Here is a 24,374-nt window from a genome sequence, read left to right on the forward strand (position 1 = left end):
GTGGGGCCCACGGCAGAACAGCTGAGCACAGGAAGCCTCTGTCAGGAGGGACTTGTTTTAAGTGGTCAATATAATCTCTAAAAAGGTATATGTCAAGAAGTCCTTTCTCCCACTGCTGTTTTCTGACTACCCTAACCCTCCACCTTTTGGGGAACTTCTTTTACTGGCACATTCTTTTCAGAATTTGTTTTTGGAAGTCCAGTTATATGTGAATATATGTTCAAAAAATTTTTTTCTTACACAAAAGAGAACACATTATATATACTTAGAACACATTATATATACTTTTTTTCAGTGAACAGTATATCGTGGTGATCTTTCCATACCCGTTCATAGAAAGCCTTTTCATTTATTTTAGTATTGCATTGTGTAGGTTTATCATTATTACTGAAACCGAGCAGATCCTGTGGCTCCTGGGCATGGAAACCTTTCCATGTGACCCGTTCTTGTAGGGAAATAGACTGCAGCCTCCATGACCTTCCCTGAGCTCCAAGGGCAGATTCAGACACTTGTTCATCAAGGAAGGGGTGATGCCGTCACCAGCTCAGTGGACATGAGGTTGAGCAAACCCCGGGAGAGTGGAGGACAGAGGAGCCTGCGTGCTGTAGGCCATGGGGTTTCAAAGAGTAGGACACGACTTAGGGACTGAACAGCAACAAATCAGGGAAGGGAGCGGATGCAGAGCCTGGGAAGAGCAGCCTAGAAACAGCAGTGAAGCCCGTGGGCGAAGCTCTGGTTCCAGGTCAAGGCATACACAGAATACCTTTGAGCTCTTTACAGAACTCAGACTCCCAACAAATGGAAAAGTGAAAGTGAAAGTCGCTCAGTTGTGTCCGACTCTGCAACCCCGTGGACTATACAGTCCATGGAATTCTCTGGGCCAGAATACTGGAGTGGGTAGCCTTTCCCTTCTGCAGGGGATCTTCCCAACCCAGGGATCGAACCCAGGTCTCCCACATTGCAGGTGGATTCTTTACCAGCTGAGCCACAAGGGAAGCCCCAACAAATGGAAGGTGTTCGCATTCTTCATTCCAGACAAGACCCTGGAGGCCAGACTAAAGGAGTGCGGGCCTGCAGACACTGACCTATATGGTCATCCCAACAGATGAAGGAACAGCACCTGAAACAACTCAAAACCTATTTAACTTCTAAGTAAATTAAGAGTTCTTTAATTTGATAAAGGGGATTCATAAAAATGTGTAGCAAATATGTACATTTCAGTAAATAAAGCTGTGGTGAATGAGGCAGTGTGGTACTGACATTGGGATAGACAAATATTTTAATGGAACAAAACCCAGGAATTGATCTGTGTATAAAACATGTGGCATAACAAGTTATCAGGGAAATAATGAACAGTTAACAAGTGGGACCGCAACAGTTGGTTACTTAATATGGTAAAATTTCAGAGGCATTCCTATTAAAGACAGTAACTGAAAAAGGAAATCTGAAGGGTGAACTCTATGGTATATGAATTATATCTCAATGACGCTATTAAGAAGTCTGCTATCAGTGCTTTTCTGAACTTTGTTCTGGCATAAAACTAAGATAATGAGAGGAAAAGTAAAGGAGAGGCAAAAGAATCAGAAAGGAACACTGTAATATACAGACTGTGATAATCTACACAGAAAAATCTTAAGATAATCTATACAAATTAGAAGAAGAAAGTTCTCCATGGCTGGTGGATACCAGATCAGTCACAAATGTTGATGTTTCTACACACCAGTTATGACCAATTAGGGAATATTACAGGAAAAAAATTCATTTTCAATAGAAGTAAAATGAGTATGTGCATAGGAATAAACTTAATATGATATGTAAGACCTTTATGGAAAAAATGATTATTACTGAGGGACGTAAAAAAGAGATAACCCTAATACACGATATTCAAGGATGAGAACATCCAGGACTATAAAAATGCATATTGCCCCCAGATTAACCTGTGAGTTTAATACAGTTTCAATAAAAATTGAAATTTTTACTGAAGTCAGGGGTGTGTCTGTGTAATCTGACAGTTGCTGGCAAAAGTCCATTAATTGGAGAGCAGAAGCCAAGAATAACAAGGAAATGTTAAGAAAAACAAGCCAGGGAGATCTGTGTTAGCAGTAATTAAGTAATTAAGACTGTGCCTTGTGGCAAAGAAACAGACACACAAACCAGGGAACACAGTGGAAATCCAGAGTGAGACCCATGGTTAACATAGCATGATGGCGTGAAAAATCGAAGGAGGATGAACCTGTTATTTTATAATTGGTTTTTTAGTATATATATATGAATATAGATTAAATAACGCATCAAATAAATTTCAAGATGAATTAAACATCTAAATGTGGAAAAGCAAAACTTTAAAAAAAATCTAGGAAGGACAATTTGGAACAGCTACTGTCTTTTAAGAGCTGGGAAAGAGTGGTGGCTCCGTGGTAAAGACTCCGCCAGGGTTTGAACCTGGCTTGGGGCAGATCCTGCGGACATGCCGAGGAGCAGCTCAGCCTGCGCTCTGGAGCCCGGGAGTCCATGCGCTGCAGCTGCCGAAGCCCACGGGCCCCGGGGCCTGTGCTCCACACCAAGAGAAACCACTGCAAGGAGGAGCTGGAGCACTGCAGCGGAGGGTAGCCCCTGCTCGCTGCAATGAGAGAAGAGGCCGTGCAGCCACAAAGACCCAGCACAGCGCAACCAGGGCACCAATCCCCAAGGCAGCCCAAGCATCTGCTTCAAGGAGAATTCAGGAGGCAGTGTACATGTGTTTATTCTCAAAAGCCTCACTCTTCATTAGACTGAATGGTAGAATGCTTTAAAAAAGCACAACTGGGGATTTAAAGTTCCCCTTTTCATCTTTATTTCCTCAGGGAGAAAAAAAAATCCTGGTGGTTGACATCGCGAAGACAAGGCCCCAAAAGTTAGGTAGGAGGATCTATATATATATATAGATCTCTGTGCTCAACAGCCCTGCTTCCTCGCCTCCTTAGCTGCTAGAGACAAGCTGCTGCTTCCAGATGTGGGAAGGGGCGGTGCATGTGGGAAGAGCCTGGTGCACAGCAAGGGGCTCCAAACCATTTGCCCAGCAGGCTTCTATGGATGATCTCTCAGGTTTGTTGGAAGCAGCTCTGGAAATGCGGATCAGTAAACTGCAAAAAAGAGTCCCTTATGAGCAGCAGCCGGAGACCAAGGCTGGCCTTGCACATGTGGCAAGCAGCCCTCCTCAAGCCTGTGCTGAACAGTGTCTCAGCTCATGGCCACAACCCCACTGCCGGGGGTGTCACCCCACCCTCAGTCAAAGGTGAGGATACTGACACTCTTGAAAGTCACCCCACCCACGATCAGACGCTCAGAGCCTCCTGGAGCCACAACTCAGACTCAAATCTGTAGCCAAAATCCATCTTTGTTCTGCTAGACCAGAGGTTACAAACCGAACGCCTGTGTCTCTATGTGGCCCCTAAACATACCTCTAGAAATACAACTTTCTTGCTTCCCCTCAAAAATTTCTAAAGATCTGGCAACAGTTGGCCAGAACAACAACAACAAAATGGCTCCTCTTTGGACAAGTAGCTTTCCAGTTCACTCCATCTACTTTTTAAAGGTTTTCAATTCCTGGATATATTTGGGCTTACAACCTTTGCACCATAATTTATGTGCCATCCTTTATTTTAGAACAATTTCCCCAAAGTACATGTAATCAAAACAGTAACTCTCATTGGCCCTCATCTTTGATGAGAGAGGCAGAGAACTGGGAGGCACAATCTGCCTGTGTCAGCACAGGTGACTGAACCCTGGAGTTGGTGGAGACTCGGGCTCCCTCAACCCAAAGCCTAGTTCTTTGCTGCCAGCTGTTTTCCTCAGCCCGGAACTGCCAGCTGTTATCCTCAGCCCGGCAGTCACTGAGGTGCTGGGCTGGGAGGACAGTCACAATACCACTGGGGAAAGGACAAAGTATAGCATGAAAATACCAACTGAAATGGCACTCAGTTCAGTTCAGTTCATTTCAGTCGCTCAGTCGTGTCCGACTCTGTGACCCCATGAATTGCAGCACGCCAGGCCTCCCTGTCCATCACCAACTCCCGGAGTTCACTCAAACTCACGTCCATCGAGTTGGTGATGCCATCCAGCCATCTCATCCTCTGTCGTCCCCTTCTCCTCCTGCCCCCAATTCCTCCCAGCATCAGGGTCTTTTCCAATGAGTCAACTCTTCGCATGAGGTGGCCAAAGTACTGGAGTTTCAGCTTCAGTATCAGTCCTTCCAGTGAATACCCAGGACTGATCTTTAGGATGGACTGGTTGGATCTCCTTGTAGTCCAAGGGACTCTCAAGAGTCTTCTCCAACACCACACTTCAAAAGCATCAATTCTTCAGTGCTCAGCTTTCTTCACAGTCCAACTCTCACATCCATACATGACCACAGGAAAAACCATAGCCTTGACTAGATGAACCTTTGTTGGCAAAGTAATATCTCTGCTTTTTAATATGTTATCTAGGTTGGTCATAACTTTCCTTCCAAGGAGCAAGTGTCTTTTAATTTCATGGCTGCAGTCACCATCTGCAGTGATTTTGGAGCCCAGAAAAATAAAGCCTGACACTGGAGGTCAAAATAGTCCACAAGGGGCAGTGATAAAAAAAGGAAGTCGGTGAAATCTTACAGGGGAGGGGCAGGGAACACACATTGAGAAGAACTCTTTGCTTTCTCTCAATTAACTGAATCAAATTCAATGAAAACAAGGCAAACTGGGTTGAGTGTGCCTCTATTGCTGGGCAAAGCTTGGGTTGCCCACTGTTTAATTTCTCGGTGATTTCCTGAGAGGATGCACATAAAGGCCTGTTGTTGAACTGCAGAAAGATGCTGGGAACGGGCCCTGTGATCCTGCTCTGTTGTCAGGTTGGTCTCACCACCCAGGGGCCCGCAGTGCCTCTCCCCATGGAGACACTGCCGGGTTTCAATGCGCTTTTCATTCCCTTGGCTGCCTGAGCAAACAGCCATCACTGTTTCCATTGTGAGCTCTTCTCATGGAGCCAAGCCCAAGTTCAGGGAACATGTGTTTGAGACCAACACTTGGCAGCCTGGGTCCTCACTTGGAGCGACTTTCTGCCTTTGCCTTTTTCCTATTGAGACAGTTCCTGAATTTGGAGACTGAAGAGCAGTGCTGAACACAGTTCTAGAAGCTAATTCCTCATCCTGCTAGCTCACTGGGACGAGGGACAAAAAATCTACATGAAAATCCAGAGCCGGGGTTTGTTGTTGTTCAGTGGCCGAGTCGTGTCCGATTCTCTGTGACCCCACGGACTGCAGCACCCTAGACCTGCCTGTCCCTCACCATCTCCCGGAGTTTGCCCAAGTTCACTGAATTGGAGATGCCATCTAATCCCCTCATCCTCTGTCACCCTCTTCTCCTTCTGCCTTCAATCTTTCCCAGCATCAGGGTCTTTTTTGCATCAGGTGGCCAAAGTACTGGGGTTTCAGCTTCAGCATCAGTCCTTCCAGTGTATATTCAGGATTGATTTCCTTTAGGATGGACTGGTTTGATCTCCTTGCAGTCCAAGGGACTCTCAAGAGTCTTCTCCAACAGCACAGTTCGAAAGCATCAATTCTTTGGTGCTCTGCCTTCTTTATGGTCCAATAGTCACGTCCGTACATGACTACTGGAAGAACCATAGCCCTGACTATATGGATTTTTGTCAGAAAAATGATGTCTTTGCTTTTTAATACATTGTTACTACATTGTATTACAGTTATTACAGTGCCTGGGTTACTGAGACAAAAATTATTTCCATTCCTCTCTTGTTACCAACATGACTGAGGCCATACATGTCTCACAGTGTCAATGAGTTAATCTCACAGTGTCAATGAGTTAAGTTTCTTGGAGAATATTTCTCTTTGCATTATCTACCCAATTAAGAATTTTTATGAGAAATCTCATCTCAATGTTGAAAAAACTGAACATCTTAACCTTGGGGCCTCATTTTCTAGATCAGGTGACAGGTTAAAATTCAGAGATTAAATGCTTTCTCTGCATCCACATAGGAAGTAGTGACAGAATTGGTACTAGGATATAATTATTAACACTTAAATATCTAAACCAAAGTTTATTCTACTATGCCAAGTCATGGATAACAACTAGGTTTTTTTTTTTTTTTTAAACATTTTTATATTGAGATATGATCCCATATAATAAAATGCACAGATCTTAAGTGTACAGCTTAATACATTTTGACAAATGTTTACATCCATGTAATCAACTCTCCAGTTGAAACATGGAACGTACCCATCATTCTAGAAGTTGCTTTGGGTCTTTTTCTACTCAACTCCCTTCTCCCATCTTCCCCCCACGCAGCAATGACCCCTGCTGTGACTTCCATCCCCTTTGATTAGTTTTCGGGCCCTGGTTTCAAGAAATAAACGAATGCATGTGAATTTGCCTGCAGCCCCGAAGAGTCTCTCTACAGAATTTTCCTCCCCATCTTGGACCACAAGTACTGCTTAAGATTTGTTTTGGATCCATTTGGACATTCTTCCAGAAAGTCAGTCATAGCCCCAGTAAAAACATATTTAGGTTTAAATGGATTCATGTTTAGAAGAAGTGGAGGCTAACTATTAAATATGATTATTCAAGATGTGGCATAAAAAGAGCTCTTCCTGCTGGAAAATCAAGTTTTGTTCTCCAAAATACGTGCCTCCTTGGCTCTGTGCGTATTCTACCATTCCTTCAGAGTAGCTGCCTTTGTTCCAGTGGAAAGAATTGCCTGAGCCCTTGAAAGCGAGCACATGCGCATTAGCTCTCTGCTTAAGCTGTTTCCCAGTTTCCAGAACCTGCTGCTTCAGGGGACTCCTCCTGACAGCTCCCTTGACTGCCCCAGATATCATCACAGGAGGGCGTGGCCGTTAAAAACCTAACATTGTCCTAAGCTATCTGACTCTCCAGCAAGGGACCTGGGTCTTGCAAACTGGTAAAGCTTGCTCAGAACGTTGCCTGAAAGCCCCAAAGTGCTGCCCGGGTCCAGGTGGAGGGAGCCTTCCACCAGCCACGGAGGCAACTGACTGGCGGGCCCTGCCTCTCCCCAGCAGGGAGCCACAGCCAGCGCGGTCATTTTCTCCACATCGGCCGGCTCCCCAGACAGTGAGCTAATGCTTGGCACGGAAACACTCCAGAAAACAAGGCATTTAACCGCACACTTTGAGGCAGAAATGACTACATGGAATATACACACAAAATTATTTAAATCAAGCCAACTTTTTAAAACTCTAAAGAAAAAGAGAATAAAAGTTATGCACACATAGTCGTAACATTAGCACCCACTCGTGAACACAGAACAAAGAGAAAACCATGCTGAAAATGTAATCTACCCTGAAAGAGCCAGATTTCAGAAGACATTTTGTGAGCAAAGAGAGAATTCTGTGGAATTAGCTACCTAAAGCATGCTAAGTTCCTCTTCCCTACATAATGTCACTTCTGAGTATATTGTGGTGTTTCTACAGTTTAAAACAACTTTAAATTTTTTCTTTTTTTATCATTTTTGAAAATTTACTTAGGGACTTCCCTGGTGGTCCAGCGGTGAAGATTCTGTACTGCCAGCGCAGGGGGAGCAGGTTTGACCTCTGGTCGGAGACCTAAGACCTCGTATGCCATGTAGCACAGCCAACAATTTAAAAAATAATAATAAAATAAAATTTACTTAAAAAAAAGTTATATTAACATGGTTTAAAATTTTAAAAATAATCGAACATAAAATGTATTCAAAGAAAAGTCTCCTTCCTGCTCGCAGGCCCCAGCCACCATCCTTCCTTCCCCTCAGGCCTGTGTTAGTGGCTTCCCATGTGTCCATTCAGAGAGAGTTTAGCAAAACACAGATATATACCCTTCATCCTTTTCTACAGAAGTGGAATGTTATAATGCTGTCCTACGTTTTGCTTTTTCATTTGCACTTGTATTTAGAAACAGAACTTTGAAGACAGATTTCAATACAGAAAACTTTTGTGTTCATTTACACTTCGACACAGTGAATCCCCACCTCTAAGAAATCTACCCAAAAGATACACTGGCAAAAATACAAAATATTCTATTCACAGGGTATTTCAAAAGGAAAGAATTTGAAATGTTTATCACCAACTAAAAAAGTTATGACCAACCTAGACAGCATATTAAAAAGCAGAGACATTACTTTGCCAACAAAGGTCCGTCTAGTCAAGGCTATGGTTTTTCCAGTGGTCATGTGTGGATGTGAGAGTTGGACTATAAAGAAAGCTGAGCAGTGAAGAATTGATGCTTTTGAACTGTGGTGTTGGAGAAGACTCTTGAGAGTCCCTTGGATAGCAAGGAGATCCAACCAGTCCATCCTAAAGGAGATCAGTCCTGAATATTCATTGGAAGGACTGATGCTGAAGCTGAAACTCCAATACTTTGGCCACCTGATGCGAAGAACTCACTCATCTGAAAAGACCCTGATGCTGGAAAAGATTGAAGGCAGGAGAAGGGGACGACAGAGAATGAGATGGTTGGATGGCATCACCAACTCAACAGACATGAGTTTGAGTAAACTCTGGGAGTTTGTGATGGACAGGGAGGCTTGGTGTCCATGGGGTTGCGAAGAGTCGGACACGACTTAGTGACCGAATTGAACTGATCACCAACTAAAAAAATGGTGACTGCTGGGGGAAGAAACAGAAGTCAGGGGACAAAGATGGAAGACCTTTCTGAATGTACCTTTTTAAAAAAAAAAAATTGTTTGAAATTTTACGTAACTTTTTTTGGTAAAAAGTCCCCCTGAAAATTGAAAGGGAAATGAAACAAAATTAACCGTGTATAGATATGGAGCAGTAACTAGAGAGAAACTGTTTCCAGTGACTTTGACATACTCGCAATCTGGGAGTTCCCTGGTGGTCCAGTGGTTAGGATTTGGGGCTTTCACTGCTGTGGCCCAGGTTCAGTCCCTGGTTGCGGAACTGAGATCTCACAAGCCTCTGGGGGCCTCCAAAATAGAAACAGAAAAACACCTATAATCCCTAGTTCAGGTTCCTCAACCTCAGCAATACTGACATTTTGGGGAGAATATAGTTCTTTGTTGTGGGGGGTTGTCCTGTGTATCATAGAGTGTCAGTACCCAAGGCTCAGGTGAGCCTTCCTGATTGGCAGTCATACTTCACACATATGGTCAGACATCACTGCCCCCCAGCATTGTGCTGTGTGAATCCCCCAGGAGAGTGTTCTGAAGTACAGGAGGAGGGGGCAGGCCATGCCAGGAGGAGCCACACGTGGGAGCACCAGGGTGGGTCACGAGGCACTGGGGGTGAGGAGGAAATGTGGGCAAGAGCCATCAGTGTGAAGGGACCGTCAGGGGCCGGGCTGGGAAAGCGGGCTCGGGACTGGCTAGCTCCAGGACGGGCAGGCTCTCCAGGGTGAGCAAGGCAAAGATGTCATGCCAGAGACACCAGGAGCGTCGGCACAGCGAGGACAACCAGAAGCTTGAGCAGACCCTCTTCCCCTCGCGCCTTTCTCTTTGCTGACTTGCACTGTAATAAATGGTAACTCTGAGGACAGTAGCTTTTCTGAGTTCTGTGAGTCTGTCTACTGTCTCAATCTGAGGGTGGTCTTGGGGACCTCAAGTCACAGCTGCTAAAACCATTCTGTGAAAGGGTGAGGGTGAGGGGTTGGATCAGGCTGGTACCACTGAACTCTCTGATTAGTTACTGAAAGTGGGACAGCCTGATGTCATGTTCCCATAGGTTAATATAATGTAACAGAAGTATGCAGAATCTCCTGGAAAGAACTGAACTTGGCTGTAATCAAGCCTCTTCATGTAACCACAGATTTATAGGAAATATGAGGGGGAGAGGAACCGGTTATCAACACTGGAGGAAATAAGCAGCCAAATCCTGGATGGGAGAGAGTCTACCAGACAAATGACCCATCTGTCAAGGACATAAAAAGGAGTGAACTGCTAGAGATTTAGTGACACAAAAGATACATCAACCCAATGCACTGTGCGGATGTTGTTTGAATTCTAATTTGAACAAATCAGTAGTCAAAACACATTTTTGAGACAATAAGGGAAACTAAACACAGCCTGCATAGTAGATATTAAAGAATGATTGTTAATTTTATTGGGTGGAATAGGATGGCTAGAATTCAGTTTAAAATGTTCTAAGAAAAACAGAATTGGAGGGGAGGGGGGAAAAGATCAGACAACAACAGCATAAAGCTGATGGATGTTTGGTCTGGGTGACTGGTACATGGAGGTGATTGTGCTTTTTCTATTTTTGAGTCTATTTAAAAATTTCTGTAAGAAGTTTCTTTTTAAAAGGTAGTTAAAAATTGGAAGTGGTTATCAGTAAAAACACATGATCTAAATGTATGAAGTTTGAGAACCTGCCAATATTGCAGAGATGTGATTTTAAGGCACAGGTGAGATTCTAATCTTGGGTTTTTAAGAGATTAAAGCAAAACATAGGGAGTGAGCTGTCTAAGCTCTCCTTTTGTCTCTTGACAAAACAGGCAGAGTTCAAAGTGAAGACGCCTCTGGTCTCTAGCTTTCAGGGTTTCCTAGTCTCTGTTCTCAAGTCTAAATTGATGGGTGTTTTTTTCACATTGTGTACACATGTGACAAACACCATAAATTTTAGGAAAGAAAAGACACTAATTCCTTACATTCTCAAATAAATCTTTGTCTTTGAAAACAGAATCTCATGAGAGTGATGCATAACCTTCTGTGGATAAGAGCTTCTGCCAGTTGAGGTGTCTTATATCATAGGATTTGGGGTCAGGTCAGGCAAAGGGTTGATTAAAGCAGCATGTGGGAAGTGTGGCCTTCGGTAGTGAGGTTTTTGTCTTTGCTCCCACCTAAAAGGATTCCTCATAGAAAAAGGTTCAAAGATAACTCAATATGAGAAAGTTATGGGGGAATTACCTGGCAGTCCAGTAGCTAGGACTTGACAATTTCACTGCCATGGCTCAGGTTCAATCCCTGATTGGGGAAGTAGGATCCCACAAGCCGCACCACTGCCCTCCCCTCCCTGCCCCATCCCCACCAAAAGCTACAATGATAAAAAGGCAAAAAAAAAAAAAAGAAACTCTATGTATTATTTCTGCAATAAAAAAATATTAAGAACATATGTTCACATGCAAACCTGTACATGAATGTTTATAGCAGCAATATTCACAACAGCCAAAAAGTGGAAATAACGTAAAAGTCCATCAGCTGATGATTAGATAACAAAATGTGGTATATCCATAGAACTGAATGTAATTTTTATCCAATAAGCAGGAACAAAGTACTGAATGATGTTACCAATTCACATTACAACATTATGAGTCTTAGAACATCATGTTAAATGAAAGAAGCCAGTCACAAAAGACCACATATTGTATGATTTCATTTATATAAAATGTTCAGAATAGGCAAATCCACAGAGACACAACATAGATTGTGCTCGCCCTGGGGTTAGTGGTGGTGTTGAGGGGATATGAAGAGCGGCTGCTAATGGGTTCTGTACTGGGTCAGATAGCACCCACCACCCCCAATTTAGAACAAAAATGTTCTAAAATCGATTGTGGTGATTTTGCACATCTTTGTGGATATACTGAAAACCACTAAACTGTACATTTTAAATGGATGAATTTTTTGGTATGTGAATTACAGCTCAATAAAGCTGTTATTAAAAATATTTAAAGCTATAAAGAAATACTGAAGAACGAACAAGGTCCTTGAGTAATCCCAACACAGAGAACTTCCACTTTCAGTCAGTATATTAGAGTGTGAAGAGGTTGAGAGTTAAATACTGCTGCTGCTGCTAAGTCGCTTCTGTCGTGTCCAACTCTGTGCGACCCCATAGATGGCAGCCCACCAGGCTCCCCCATCCCTGGGATTCTCCAGGCAAGAACACTGGAGTGGGTTGCCATTTCCTTCTCTAATGCATGAAAGTGAAAAGTGAAAGTGAAGTCGCTCAGTCATGTCCGACTCTTAGCGACATCATGGACTTCAACCCACCAGGCTCCTCCGTCCATGGGATTTTCCAGGCAATAGTACTGGAGTGGGTTGCCATTGCCTTCTCCGAGTTAAATACTAGATGTTAGGAAAAAACAGGCCTGGTTTCTAGGTGTGCTACTGAGTTGCTATAGGGACTTTTGTTTGGCCTTTTAGACAGAACTCTTTCCAATGAAAGTCACAGAAAACGGAGTCAAAGGGGCTTACTCAAAATAACAAGAGCAATTTATCTCACATCGTTGAAGTCCAGAATGGGCACTAGTTTCAGGCACCCAGACAAGGTCATGAAAGCCTTCATCCTCTGGGCTGTTTCCTTCAACACCTTGTTCTCCAGCTGGCTGTCTCTGGGAAGTGGGCAAAAGCAGCCCCAGGCAGTCCCGGGTTACCTGGTGCTCACAGCTCCCAATACGAGAAGAGAGGGAATCTTTCCTGATCGCTCTGGTATTAGTTCCAGGACTGTTCAGGGTTGGCTCACACTGCTGGAGTCAATGAGGAAAGTTCACTTCACCCGAGTCTCAGGGATAAAGCAGAAAAGAGTGGTTCTTCAAAGGAAGCAAGGCTGGGTATACAAAATATATGTCCATTATGACAGGTGAGGCTCTAAAGTTTGCAGAGATTCAAACATCATGTCAGCCCAATACTTGCTGAATCAACGAGGAACACACAAAATGGAGCTACTGCAGAGTACTTCTACAGCATCACATTCCAAATTCTTGTTCTTAGAGAAGCAATAAAATACAGGACGCACACCAAGGTCATTAGCAAGATGCTGTTTTAGCAGAGAGCTACTTCAATCAAGTACTATTATTGTTCAGTTGCCAAGTAGTGTCCGACTCTTTGCAATCCCATGGACTGCAGCACCCCAGGCCTCCCTGTCCCTCACCATCGCTCAGAATTTGCCCAAGTTCATGTCCACTGAACTGGTGATGCCATCCAACCACCTCATCCTGTCGCCCTCTTCCCCTTCTACCTTCAATCTTTCCCAGCATCAGGGTCTTTTCTAATGAGTCCGTTCTTTGCATCAGGTGGCCAAAATATTGGAGCTTCGGCCTCAGCATCAGTCCTTCCAATGACTATTCAGGATTTACAATGGACTGGTTTGATCTCTTTGCTGTCCAAGGGCTCTCAAGAGTCTTCTCCAGCATCACAGTTTGAAAGCATAGTTCAATCAAGTATAGTTTGTTTCATGTCCAAAATTCCATCCATCTGACATAGAAGAGATCTACCGCTCTGGTAGACGGCAGTCTTTCTTCCTGATCAGCCACAAGAAAATCTAAGGCCTGTTCAGCATGTAGGAAGACAGTAGTCCAGGATGAATGAATGGAACACAGCTGTTGCTCATTTAAACTGGTGATAGTCTGGGGGGTTTCTGATCCAGGATCCAAACGCCTGCTTCCGGAGCGCACTCCAGGCCTGCTGGTACGTGGACGCAGCCTCCTTGTACTCTTGGTACGTCGCTAGCTTCTGCGCCCTAATGCACACACACCACCAAGCACACACGTTCTCAATGGACAGCTCACCACCGCGGCCAGAGAGATACCTCCGCAACTGGCCAGACAGATTTATTAGGAGAGTCTTAGGAACAGAAGGATTCTGTTATGCTGTCCTAGAGTGACTCTTAGCTCCTTTGTAGGAAATTCACTAGAAAACAACATGGGATTAAAATAGGTAAAAATAAACAGTCTGTTTTTTTTTCTTTTCTTTTTTTGGTCCTGGTGGAATCAGATAAAAAAGAGTAACTGTTATCTACTACTTGGTTTAAAGTTTTCTACATGGCTATAATCTTCACTGGTAGGATCCAGCCGTTAGACACTTCTCAACTGCATTTTCCCAAAGTACTTTTCATCTTAGTCATATTCTCCTGTGTAATGAAAGCCAACACCCCTTCCCAAATCCTTCAGTGTCTCTGACTGCTGAAGAATGGCTAATGTGCTGAGTAATGTAACACTTAACACTCAGATAGAAAGATTTTTTTGAGACAAAGATTCTTTCCTTTGATCAAATTTGAGTCAGGCTTCTCAAAGTCCTCTTCCTGACCCAGCCCCGACCTTGAACTACGTCCTTGTCATCTCACAGCTGAAGAAACTGAGACTCGCAGCTCACTGAGTCAGGTTTTACCCTGCTTCTACTCTTTTGTTCTTTGCAAAGATCTTAGGAGACCCCTGTTGTTTCTTCACTCGCTACAGCGCAGAGCCGAGTTGCTAATTGTAGCAGACACTGATTCTAGTTCTTTGATCAATTTCCCATAGCTTTTTGGTGGTTAATGGATGGGAGCTACACGCATGACAAAGTTAAACTTTACCTGAGCCCTCAGTTCCTAAAACAAGCGATGGTTAAGAAACCTCCCTCCTGTATTCCTGTGTGTGGGAAATGGCAGACTGGAAAGAATCACCTTTCTTCATGACTTAAGACTCATGGGTGCCCCCCTGGTTTACCTGTGACAAGGCCAGACACAACCCTCCAAACACCTGTTTTTTGTCTCTTACTGATTAGCTGAACTGTTTGTACCCACTGACAAAATCTCATCAAAATGCCTGATAATTTGACCAAATATTAATTACCAGTTATGCTTCTCTCCTTCCTGCAGACCCCAAAACTTAGAGCCACTCTTTCTGAGCCGGCATAGGCAGGTGTACCAACCCTTTCTTTTAAAAGCCCCTCCTGAGGACTGACACTTCCTGTTCAATGGTCCTGTCACACTACCTGCTCACCTCACTCCCACATTTCCAGCTCTAACTTTGCTTAGACAAAACTTCTCCTTTGCGCCTGCTCTTCGAGAGGCTTACAGACCTTAAGATTGCGATGCTCTTGCTACTGCATTAGTCCTTCTCCACCTGCTGAAACAGGCCCTGTCTCTTACTGCAACAAAGCCTTCAAATGACGTCTCTCCTTACCTAAGTCCAGATTTGTTTTTAAGGCATAGAATGTATAGCAACCCACCCAGTTCCAATCTGACTGATTTTTCCAGACAAGAAACAAGCAAACTGACCATGGATGGCTGGAGGGCATCGACACCGACTGCAGGATACACGATGCCGCAAACAGGCAGCAGCCTCTTCATACGAGTGTCCAGCTACTCCCTGGCTTCCCCACTGTTGTATAAAGAAGGATTTGGCTGGTCTTTGTTGCCACTTCCTAGGAGGGAACCTATAAACTTTCCGAACTTCCTTGGTGATAGGAGTGTCTTTGTTATTCATGGTGGACCCTTTGGATCTCAACTTTTTACTTAACGAGGTGACTCATGGTGGGCCCTAGATAGTTTCAGGATGGGCTGGCTGTGGCTGAGAGATCAGCCATGAGATTACAAAGCTGGGGCCCTGAGTCATCTGCTATCTGACATCCTGGGGTGGGGAGAGGAGAAGGTGGAGATTGAGTTCAGTCACATCGTGTGGCCAGTGATTCCATAACTCATGCTGGATGAGGAAGCCCCAGTAAACACTGGGCACTGAAACGTGGGGCAGGTTCCTGGTCGGTGACAGACAGTGATGTGCTGGGCAGGTGATGCCTCCTGGGGACACAGAAGTAGCAGGCCGGATACCTTTGCAGACCTTGCCCTGTGCATCCTGTCTTTTATCTGGCCCTTATTTGTATCTTTTACAATAAAAGGCATTCAAAGTATGGTGCTTTCCTGAGTTCTGTGAGTTTTTCTAGTGAATTATTGAACCTGAGTGGGTAGTTGGAACCTGAGTGGCTTTGGGGCCCCCTAGATTGTGGCTGGTGTTACCAAGTGAGGTCAGTTTGTGGGCACTGTGCCCTTACCCAGTGAGATTTGGCCTGACTTTGTTAGCGTCTGAACTCCCCCCACCCACCTGCTCATCAAGTGGTTTTATAGTCTCTACATTCCTGTTTGGAAACTAATTTAAGTCCTCGAGCTTTAGTTCACAACCACTGATTGAACAAAAGAAAAAGAGAATGATATTCCCAACAGCATACACTGACACCTCAGCGCTCACATTCTCACAGTGCTCTCCACCTGGAGTTGGACTAAAGGAGGGCCTGAGATGGGCCGGGCCCAATTCCACCCACAGGCTCTGTGACTCTGTCCCACCAACTATGTCCCCATCACATCTCAGATCACACACATGTCTGCAGCTATAGGGACTGAAGAGCATGTGGTCAGTACTAAGTACTCATTGGCCTACTGAAACATCACTCCTGCCAAAACTTCCAGCCATTCATAAATATGAAAAATGTAGGTCAAAGGCATCACCTGAGTGAGTCTGGCCACTTGTCCTCTGAAATACTGCTTAGCAGCTTCTGGAATGATCTAAAGAGCTCTACTTTGCTGATTCGGGATCTGTTTGAAAAAAGATCAAGTGGATTTATTAAGTGTTTAATATGCACCAGGCCACCATCAAAGATATTGGGCTTCACATGGTATCTTTCTAGGTCTGAATGTCCTGAGCCCCCATTTTCACCAATGCTTGGCAAGAAAAATCCAGATCTGAGAGTCTGATTAGGTTGAGACACAAAAATGATTCTCATTTCATAAACGTTATCAGCAGTGAAATCATCAAGGTGACAGGCTGAAATGGGCTAAACGCAGAGGGAATTACTAAATTCTGCCCCCAAGGATACCCATCAGCTGTTATTTGGCTACCACCTTTCAAGGGAGCTGGCCCTTGGGTAACACTGCTTACAAGACATTGAAAGGTTTGTTTCAGAGACTTGAGTGTTGCTCCCTATATGAACTGTGGTTATAAAGTCCATTCAGCCCAGGCACCTGAGGAAGAATCTCTAGATTCCTCCTATGGGGATTACAGTCCTTGGGAGGTAAGTCCTTTGCTTCTGAATCAAGCTTCTTGATGGTCATAGTTTGAAGTAGTGAAGGAAGTCAGTGTGAATTCCTTACCAGTTACTTGGGTCTTCCTGGTTTGTCTCTTTCATAACAGCTGGGGCCTAGAGTGTACGTGCCTCCTTCCTTTCCCTAATATACACAATTCATGGGCTGACTTAGAAGCTGGGAAGCGTTGTGTGTGCCAACAAGGTACAGTCTTATTTTACGTACCATACCCGTCTCCTCCTTGAAAATCGTACCATCAGCTGAGACACAGAGGCCATCGCTGGCATATACTAAACAGGGAACTGTAGTCTGCTGAAAAGCTCCCTTACCTGGCTGGGACCTAGCCTACTGGAGACATCACTGCTTAAAGGGGAACCTGAGTGGCTGCCGGCATTCAGGAACACAAGGCTGCTTTCTTTGTTTGTTTGCTTTTTGGTTTTGGCTGTGCTGTGCTGCAGAGCTTGTGGGATCTCAGTCCCCAGACCAAGGATTGAACCCGGCCCACAGCAGTGCAGTGAAGTCAAAGTTGCTCAGTTGTGTCTGACTCTTTGCTATACAGTCCATGGAATTCTCCAGGCCAGAATACTGGAGTGGGTAGCCTTTCCCTCCTCCAGGGGATCTTCCCAACCCAGGGACGGAATCCAGGTCTCCCACATTGCAGGCGGATTCTTTACCAGCTGAGCCACAAGGAAGCCAGAGTCCTAATCACTGGACCTCCAGGGAAGTAGCCTGCTTTAACATGAAAAAAAAAAACAAAAAAAAACACACCACAACCAAAAAACTAATGGATCTCATTAACAGACCAAAGGAGAAAAGTACTATAAGGAAAATATGTACAGAAAATGCATTTGTTATAATTCAACATCCACTGAGTGATTTAAAACCTTTTAGCAGCAGCAGCAAACTAGGACTAGGAAAGATAGTATTTAAATTCATAAAGGGTATCTATAAAAATCCTACAGTTGATACATGTTCTCAAAATCAAGAATGATAGAGGGATACTTGCTATCAATGCTTTTATCCAACGTTATACAGAAGGTCTGGCTAGTAAGACAAGAAATAAAAGGAATAAAGATTGAAAAGCAAAAACTGAAGGCATTATTCAGAGATGATTGTGACATTGTCACCTCTGGTTAGCACAGTAAGTGAGAAAAAAAATAAAAGGAGTGGCAACTTGGAAAGGAAATACTATTTGCAAAAGATAGTCTACATTAAAAAATTTTTAAAGAATTCATACATATATTAGTAGAATAGTAAGAGTTAGCAATGTTGCTGGACACATTTATTGTAAGAGAGAAATAAACAAAATAGAAGTTGATTGCAGTAGCAATGACGAGAAAATGAAATAAAGGAAATGAAAATGACTTAAACAGCGTCAGTGGTAGCAATCTCTGAATGGTGATTCTTGCCTCCTGGCATTCGAGCCCTTATGCAATGCCACCCCACGTAGAACAGGGCTGACACCAGTAACCATTAGAAGACTGGGTTGGAGTGTGACTTCTGAGGCTACTCATAAAAGTCTCTGTGGCTTCTGCCCTGCTCTCTTGGGATGCATCCTCTCGGCAGGGGGGAACCAGCCATCACACTGTAAAGATGAATATCTGTAGCATCACGGGGAGACCCAGGTTGAGAGGAACTGAGGCCTCTTGCCAACAGCCAGCCAGCTCTGACCTGGCAGTCACATGAGAGAGCTACTGGAAACTGGATCCTTCAGCCCCGGTCAAGCTTTCGGTGACTGCAATGCTGGCTGACATAATAGAGCGCAACCTCATGAGCCCCTGAGTCAGAATTATCCAGCTAAGCTCCTCCCAAATTCCTGAACTACAGAGACTGTAAAATAATGTTAATTGTTGTTTTCAGCCGCTGAGGTGTTCTCCCCCGCCCCGCCGTGGGGTGAGGGTGTGATTTGTTATACAGCAACAGAAAACGCACACAACACCAAGAGATAAATCTAATGAAAGGTGTGAGAGTCATAAAACTCTACTGAAATAGATACAAGAAGACCTAAATAAGTGAACTTTCAAAACTATTTTAAATTTGGGGCACAACTGCCAATTTGGCACCAGCATTATATAGCGAGATAAACACCATATTCCTGGTTTGAAGACTTAACAATGAAAGATGTCAAATCTTTAGATTTAAAGTCTAAGGAAAGCCGAGACACTCTTGAAAGACAAAGCAAGGAGACTTTTCCCCTAACAGATATCATCTTATTATAAAGCTATGGTAATTAAGAGTATGGTTTTGGTGTAGGGAAAAACAGACCAACGGAACAGAACAGAATGCCCAGAAAGAGACATACATACATATACATATAAAATATTCTAAGTTTGCTATGTATTCACTTAAAACATAGATTTCAATAAAATTACTATAGTTTCTTTTTCTATAAAGAAAATAAAATGAGTTTCTCTGACAGGGAGCTTGTATTGGATGAGAGCCTTTTATACATAACCATGTATTGGGTCATTGCGAGTGTACCAGAAAGAGGTCAGATAAGTGAAATTCCTGTAGCTCAAAGTGCTCATATTTTTTCTACTCAATAAACTGGGCTGGTAGAGCTAATAAGCAGCTGGAGCTAAAGCTGCCACTAAGTAGGAACTGTCAGATTGAAATACCAATCCCCTGAAACTGAACTAAAATCACAGAATTAAAATACAGGGCAAGTGTTTATATGATTGCATTAGAACTGAAAATTATTACTCAAGAACAAAATAATCCGTTCAATATTAGTGAAAATATATCCAAAGGGTGGTCACCAAAGGCAACTGTAATGTTAAATCTTTTATTCATCCAGTAGTTTAAGTGTGAATAATATTGATTAATTCATACTGACTGATTAGACAATTAAGAAATTACTTTTAGCCAAGCCTCACAGCTTCACATAATATTTTGCCTAGTTGATTCACTGGCATACCAACTAGCTAGATCAACCTAACACTTAAAAGACTTGTAAGAAACAATTAAACATGGATGCTTCGAACACGGATTTCAGGTGGTAATGCTATTCTCCTGTAACAGAACCAGGGCACTTTAGAGAGAAATGGTTCTATATACTGGAGCAGCGAAGTGATGGTCCTGGAAAAACCTCACACAGGACAAAGAAATGAGGCTGTCTGGCAGCTCCCTGTGCTTTCTAGGCCTAAACAAAAGACAGAGAATGAAGTTTCTATAGCTAACAGAAACATATTAAGAGCAAAGCCTGAAGTTCATGACCCTCAAAAAGGGGAAGATTCAGAAATTTTTTTCAGATAATTAGTACCATATCATGGTTGGTTTTACCCAGTTAAAAACAAACATTATTTACGCTTTGTTGCATGTGTGCTTTCAGGTAGGTTAGTTGATATGCTCACTGTTACCTAGAATCAAAGATTTCATTTCTAGATTTAAGAGTCTGAAACCATTTTTGGTGACATGACCACACATTTTGAGGAAGTTTAGAGAGTAATCCCAGGGGCGGGAAAGTCTGGTGGGCTGCCGTCTCTGGGGTCGCACAGAGTCAGACACAACTGAAGCGACTCAGCAGCAGCAGCAGCAGAGTCTTACAGAGCCCACATTTCCACTGCCCACATCACGCAGAATCAGCAAAAGAGGAGTACAAAAGATAAGCTAATATCTTGCCCCACATGCTCATGTTCCCCTTTGAAATACTGATATGAGAGCCCATGAGATTTTTGCTAAAGCCCAGTGGCTGCTGATGTACAACTATGAAAGAACATCTGGCTACAGAATTACAGAACATTAATGAAATATGTCAAGGAATTTCATCCACAAGAACAAGGAGCCTCAGAAATCAACCATGCCATGCTCTGTAGTCTGGAGAAGGGATCCACTCAAGGTTCACTGAAGAAATGCATCACTTAAGCCTCACAGGAAGGAGTCAGCTGGATTCTGTTCACCACCAACACTGTGGTGAAACGTCAAGGCCTCTAGCGTCACCGTGAGAAGCCGTCAGTGATACACAGCTTAGCAGCTTTTTGAGAACAGATCTGCAAATGTTTTCAACATTCTTCCCTCTGGGGCACCGAATGGTACTTTCTCTTATGAGTGCTTTTGTTATATCTATAAAGATAAATTGGGAATCTCTCCTTTGCTGGAAAAGATCTCCCTCCAGAGAAATAAGACCTTTCTCAAGACTTGTTCAACAACAGAACAGAGTGACTACACTAATAACTTCTCTGTCAAAGAGACTCACCCAACAATAACCATTAATGTCATAAAACCATCTTGGTGACTGCTAGATGCTATGTTCCAATAAACCCTAGTTCCTTTTAGCAGTGAGGATTACTTTCTTAGATAATAACGTCTCCCTGGTGAGTTGGTTAATATTGCTGATTGGTGCATCAAAGAGCTAGGAAAGCTATACATACACACATAATTTTTTTTAAAGATCACACATTCACATTCAACCTAGGCCTATCTTTCTTCTAATGCACTTGGACACACTTTGTTTGTTCACTCTCTTATCCTTCTCTTTTTTAATCCAATGAGCCATGTCATGATCTCTCAGGATGCTGTGGCAGCTCATGTGGGATGGAAAGAGGATATGCCTCTTCAGAGCAAAGAGAATTTAAAAGGATTTGCCACTTTGGGGCAAACAGTAAAATTAAGCTTCTGGAAAATGAGGGTCCTTTATCTGATTCCTGTTATTATCTCCTTGTTTGCAATAAACACAAAAACATAAATACTACCTTTTCAAGTGTTTGTTGGCCATCAGAGATAGCCAACAAACACATGAAAAAATTGCTCAACATCATTAATTACTAGAGAGATGCAAATCAAAATTACAATGAGGTGCCACCTCACACCAATCAGAATCAGATCAGATCAGTCGCTCAGTCGTGTCCGACTCTTTGCGACCCCATGAATCGCAGCACGCCAGGCCTCCCTGTCCATCACCAACTCCCGGAGTTCACTCAGACTCACGTCCATCGAGTCAGTGAAGCCATCCAGCCATCTCATCCTCTGTCGTCCCCTTCTCCTCCTGCCCCCAATCCATCCCAGCATCAGAGTCTTTTCCAATGAGTCAACTCTAAGCATGAGGTGGCCAAAGTACTGGAGTTTCAGCTTTAGCATCATTCCTTCCAAAGAAATCCCAGGGCTGATCTCCTTCAGAATGGACTGCTTGGATCTCCTTGCAGTCCAAGGGACTCTTAAGAGTCTTCTCCAACACCACAGTTCAAAAGCATCAATTCTTCGGCGCTCAGCCTTCTTCACAGTCCAACTCTCACATCCATACATGACCACAGGAAAAACCATAGCCTTGACTAGACGAACCTTTGTTGGCAAAGTAATGTCTCTGCTTTTGAATATGCTATCTAGGTTGGTCGTAACTTTCCTCCCAAGGAGTAAGCGTCTTTTAATTTCATGGCTGGAGTCACCATCTGTAGTGATTTTGGAGCCCAGAAAAATAAAGTCTGACACTGTTTCCCCATCTATTTCCCATGAAGTGGTGGGACTGGATGCCATGATCTTCGTTTTCTGAATGTTGAGCCTTAAGCCAACTTTTTCACTCTCCACTTTCACTTTCATCCAGAGGCTTTTGAGTTCCTCTTCACTTTGTGCCATAAGGGTGGTGTCATCTGCATATCTGAGGTTATTGATATTTCTCCCGGCAATCTTGATTCCAGTTGTGTTTCTTCCAGTCCAGCGTTTCTCATGATGTACTCTGCATATAAGTAAATAAATAGGGTGACAATATACAGCCTTGATGAACTCCTTTTCCTATTTGGAACCAGTCTGTTCTTCCATGTCTAGTTCTAACTGTTGCTTCCTGACCTGCATACAAATTTCTCAAGAGGCAGATCAGGTGGTCTGGTATTCCCATCTCTTTCAGGATTTTCCACAGTTTCTTGTGATCCACACAGTCAAAGGCTTTGGCATAGTCAATAAAGCAGAAACAGATGTTTTTCTGGAACTCTCTTGCTTTTTCTATGATCCAGCAGGTGTTGGCAATTTGATCTCTGGTTCCTCTGCCTTTTCTAAAACCAGCTTGAACATCAGGAAGTTCACGGTTCACATATTGCTGAAGCCTGGCTTGGAGAACTTTGAGCATTACTTTACTAGCATGTGAGTTGAGTGCAATTGCGCGGTAGTTTGAGCATTCTTTCATCATCAAAAAATCTACAAGCAATAAATGCTGGAGAGGATGTGGAAAAAAGGGCACCCTCCTATACTGTTGGTGGGATGTAAATTGATATAGTCACTATGGAGAACAGTTTAGAGGTTTCTCAAAAAACTGAAAGCAGGACTACCATATGATCTAGCAATCCTACTCCTGGGCATATAGCCAGAGAAAACCGTAATTCAAAAAGACATCCCCCCCCCCCCCCCAAACACACAATGTTCACTGCAGCACTGTTTACAACAGCCAGGACATGGAAGCACTCTAAATGTTCATCGACAGAGGAATGGATAAAGATGTGGTACGTATATATAATGGAGTATTACTCAGCCATAGAAAGGAATGAAATGGTGCTGCCTGCAGAGACATGGGTAGACTAAGAAACTGTCATACAGAGTGAAGTCAGTCAGAAAGAGAAAAACAAGTATTGGATAATACTGCTTATATACGGAATCTAGAAGAATGAGGGATGAGTACAGATGAGTTTATCTGCAAACCAGAAATAAAGACACAGATATAGAGAAAACAAACTTATGGATACCAAGACAGGGAAGGGAGGCGTGGAATCAATTGGGAGATTGGGATTGACGTATATACACTACTATGTATAAAAATGGAGAGGGAAATGGCAACCCACTCCAGCATTCTTGCCTGGGAAATCCCAAGGACAGAGGAGCCTAGTGGGCTACAGTCCACGGGGTCACAAAAGAGTCGGACATGACTTAGCAGCTAAACAACAACAAATGTATAAAGTGATGAGAACGTGCTGTCCAGTGCGGGGACCTCTCCTCAATGCTCTGTGACGACCTAAATGGGAAGGAAGTCTAAAAAAGAGGGAACACTTGCATATCTATAACTGATTCACTTTGCTGTACAGCAGAAATGAACGCAACATTGTAAAACAACTGTACTCCAATAAAAATTAATTTAAAAAAGGTATAAAAAATATTACCTTTGAGTATTGCACTAGAATTTTAAATGCTTCTAACATCCTGGAAGTCTTGAGTTCGTATTCCAGATTGTTCTAAAACATGGAGGTCCCAGGAGGGCACTCGGGAATGAAAAGTGAGGAAACCCTCTCTCCCCTGCAGTGGTCAGTCTTTAGAATTAAAGCAACTGATTCTTTCAAACGTAACATGCAGCTTCATTTGATGACTGAAGGGGGGCATCTATCTTCACAAGATGTCTACTGAAAGCCCTGCACCATGTTAGAGGCACTCTCTCTCAATTTTCACATTCCTGGGTGATAGATACTCGGAGTTACCCTTGTTTTATTGTTGGGGAAACTGGGGCTCAGAGAGGTAAAGTAATTTGCTCAATTACTGGGGGGAAAGGAGCCTGGAATTAAACATCAGTCTCTTGAACTGCAGAGCTTCTGCTCTTTCCACCATGAACTTCCTTCTGTATCAAGTCTGCCTTCTAAATGGAGAGACATCCACAATATGACAGAAGCCTCAGATTGCCTTCTCCAGTATTCCTTGTCTTACAGATACGACCATACTGAGG

At 43.4% G+C, this 24,374-nt stretch overlaps 1 protein-coding gene across 19 annotated transcripts in view; it reads right to left on the bottom strand.

Annotated features, from left to right (window-relative positions):
* Window positions 1-24,374, bottom strand: part of ADAT1 (adenosine deaminase tRNA specific 1) — a 50,891-nt gene that overhangs the window by 7,683 nt on the left and 18,834 nt on the right. For 10 of the 19 annotated variants that reach the window (XM_024978574.2, XM_024978586.2, XM_024978588.2 and 7 more), the window contains 2 exons: window positions 16,172-16,258; window positions 13,340-15,096 (listed from right to left, as the gene is read on the bottom strand). The exons of 1 other annotated variant lie outside the window; for it this stretch is intronic. In XM_024978574.2, the coding sequence (XP_024834342.1) occupies window positions 14,874-15,096; window positions 16,172-16,258 (310 nt within the window). In that variant the 3' untranslated portion in view covers window positions 13,340-14,873. Of the gene's footprint in view, window positions 1-1,580; window positions 3,123-11,037; window positions 15,097-16,171; window positions 16,259-24,374 lie in introns of those variants that run through there. 8 more of the 19 variants (XM_059876975.1, XM_059876974.1, XM_059876973.1 and 5 more) reach the window with 8 other exon arrangements.

The sequence above is a fragment of the Bos taurus genome, chromosome 18, assembly GCF_002263795.3.
Source record: "Bos taurus isolate L1 Dominette 01449 registration number 42190680 breed Hereford chromosome 18, ARS-UCD2.0, whole genome shotgun sequence".
NCBI lineage: Eukaryota > Metazoa > Chordata > Mammalia > Artiodactyla > Bovidae > Bos > Bos taurus.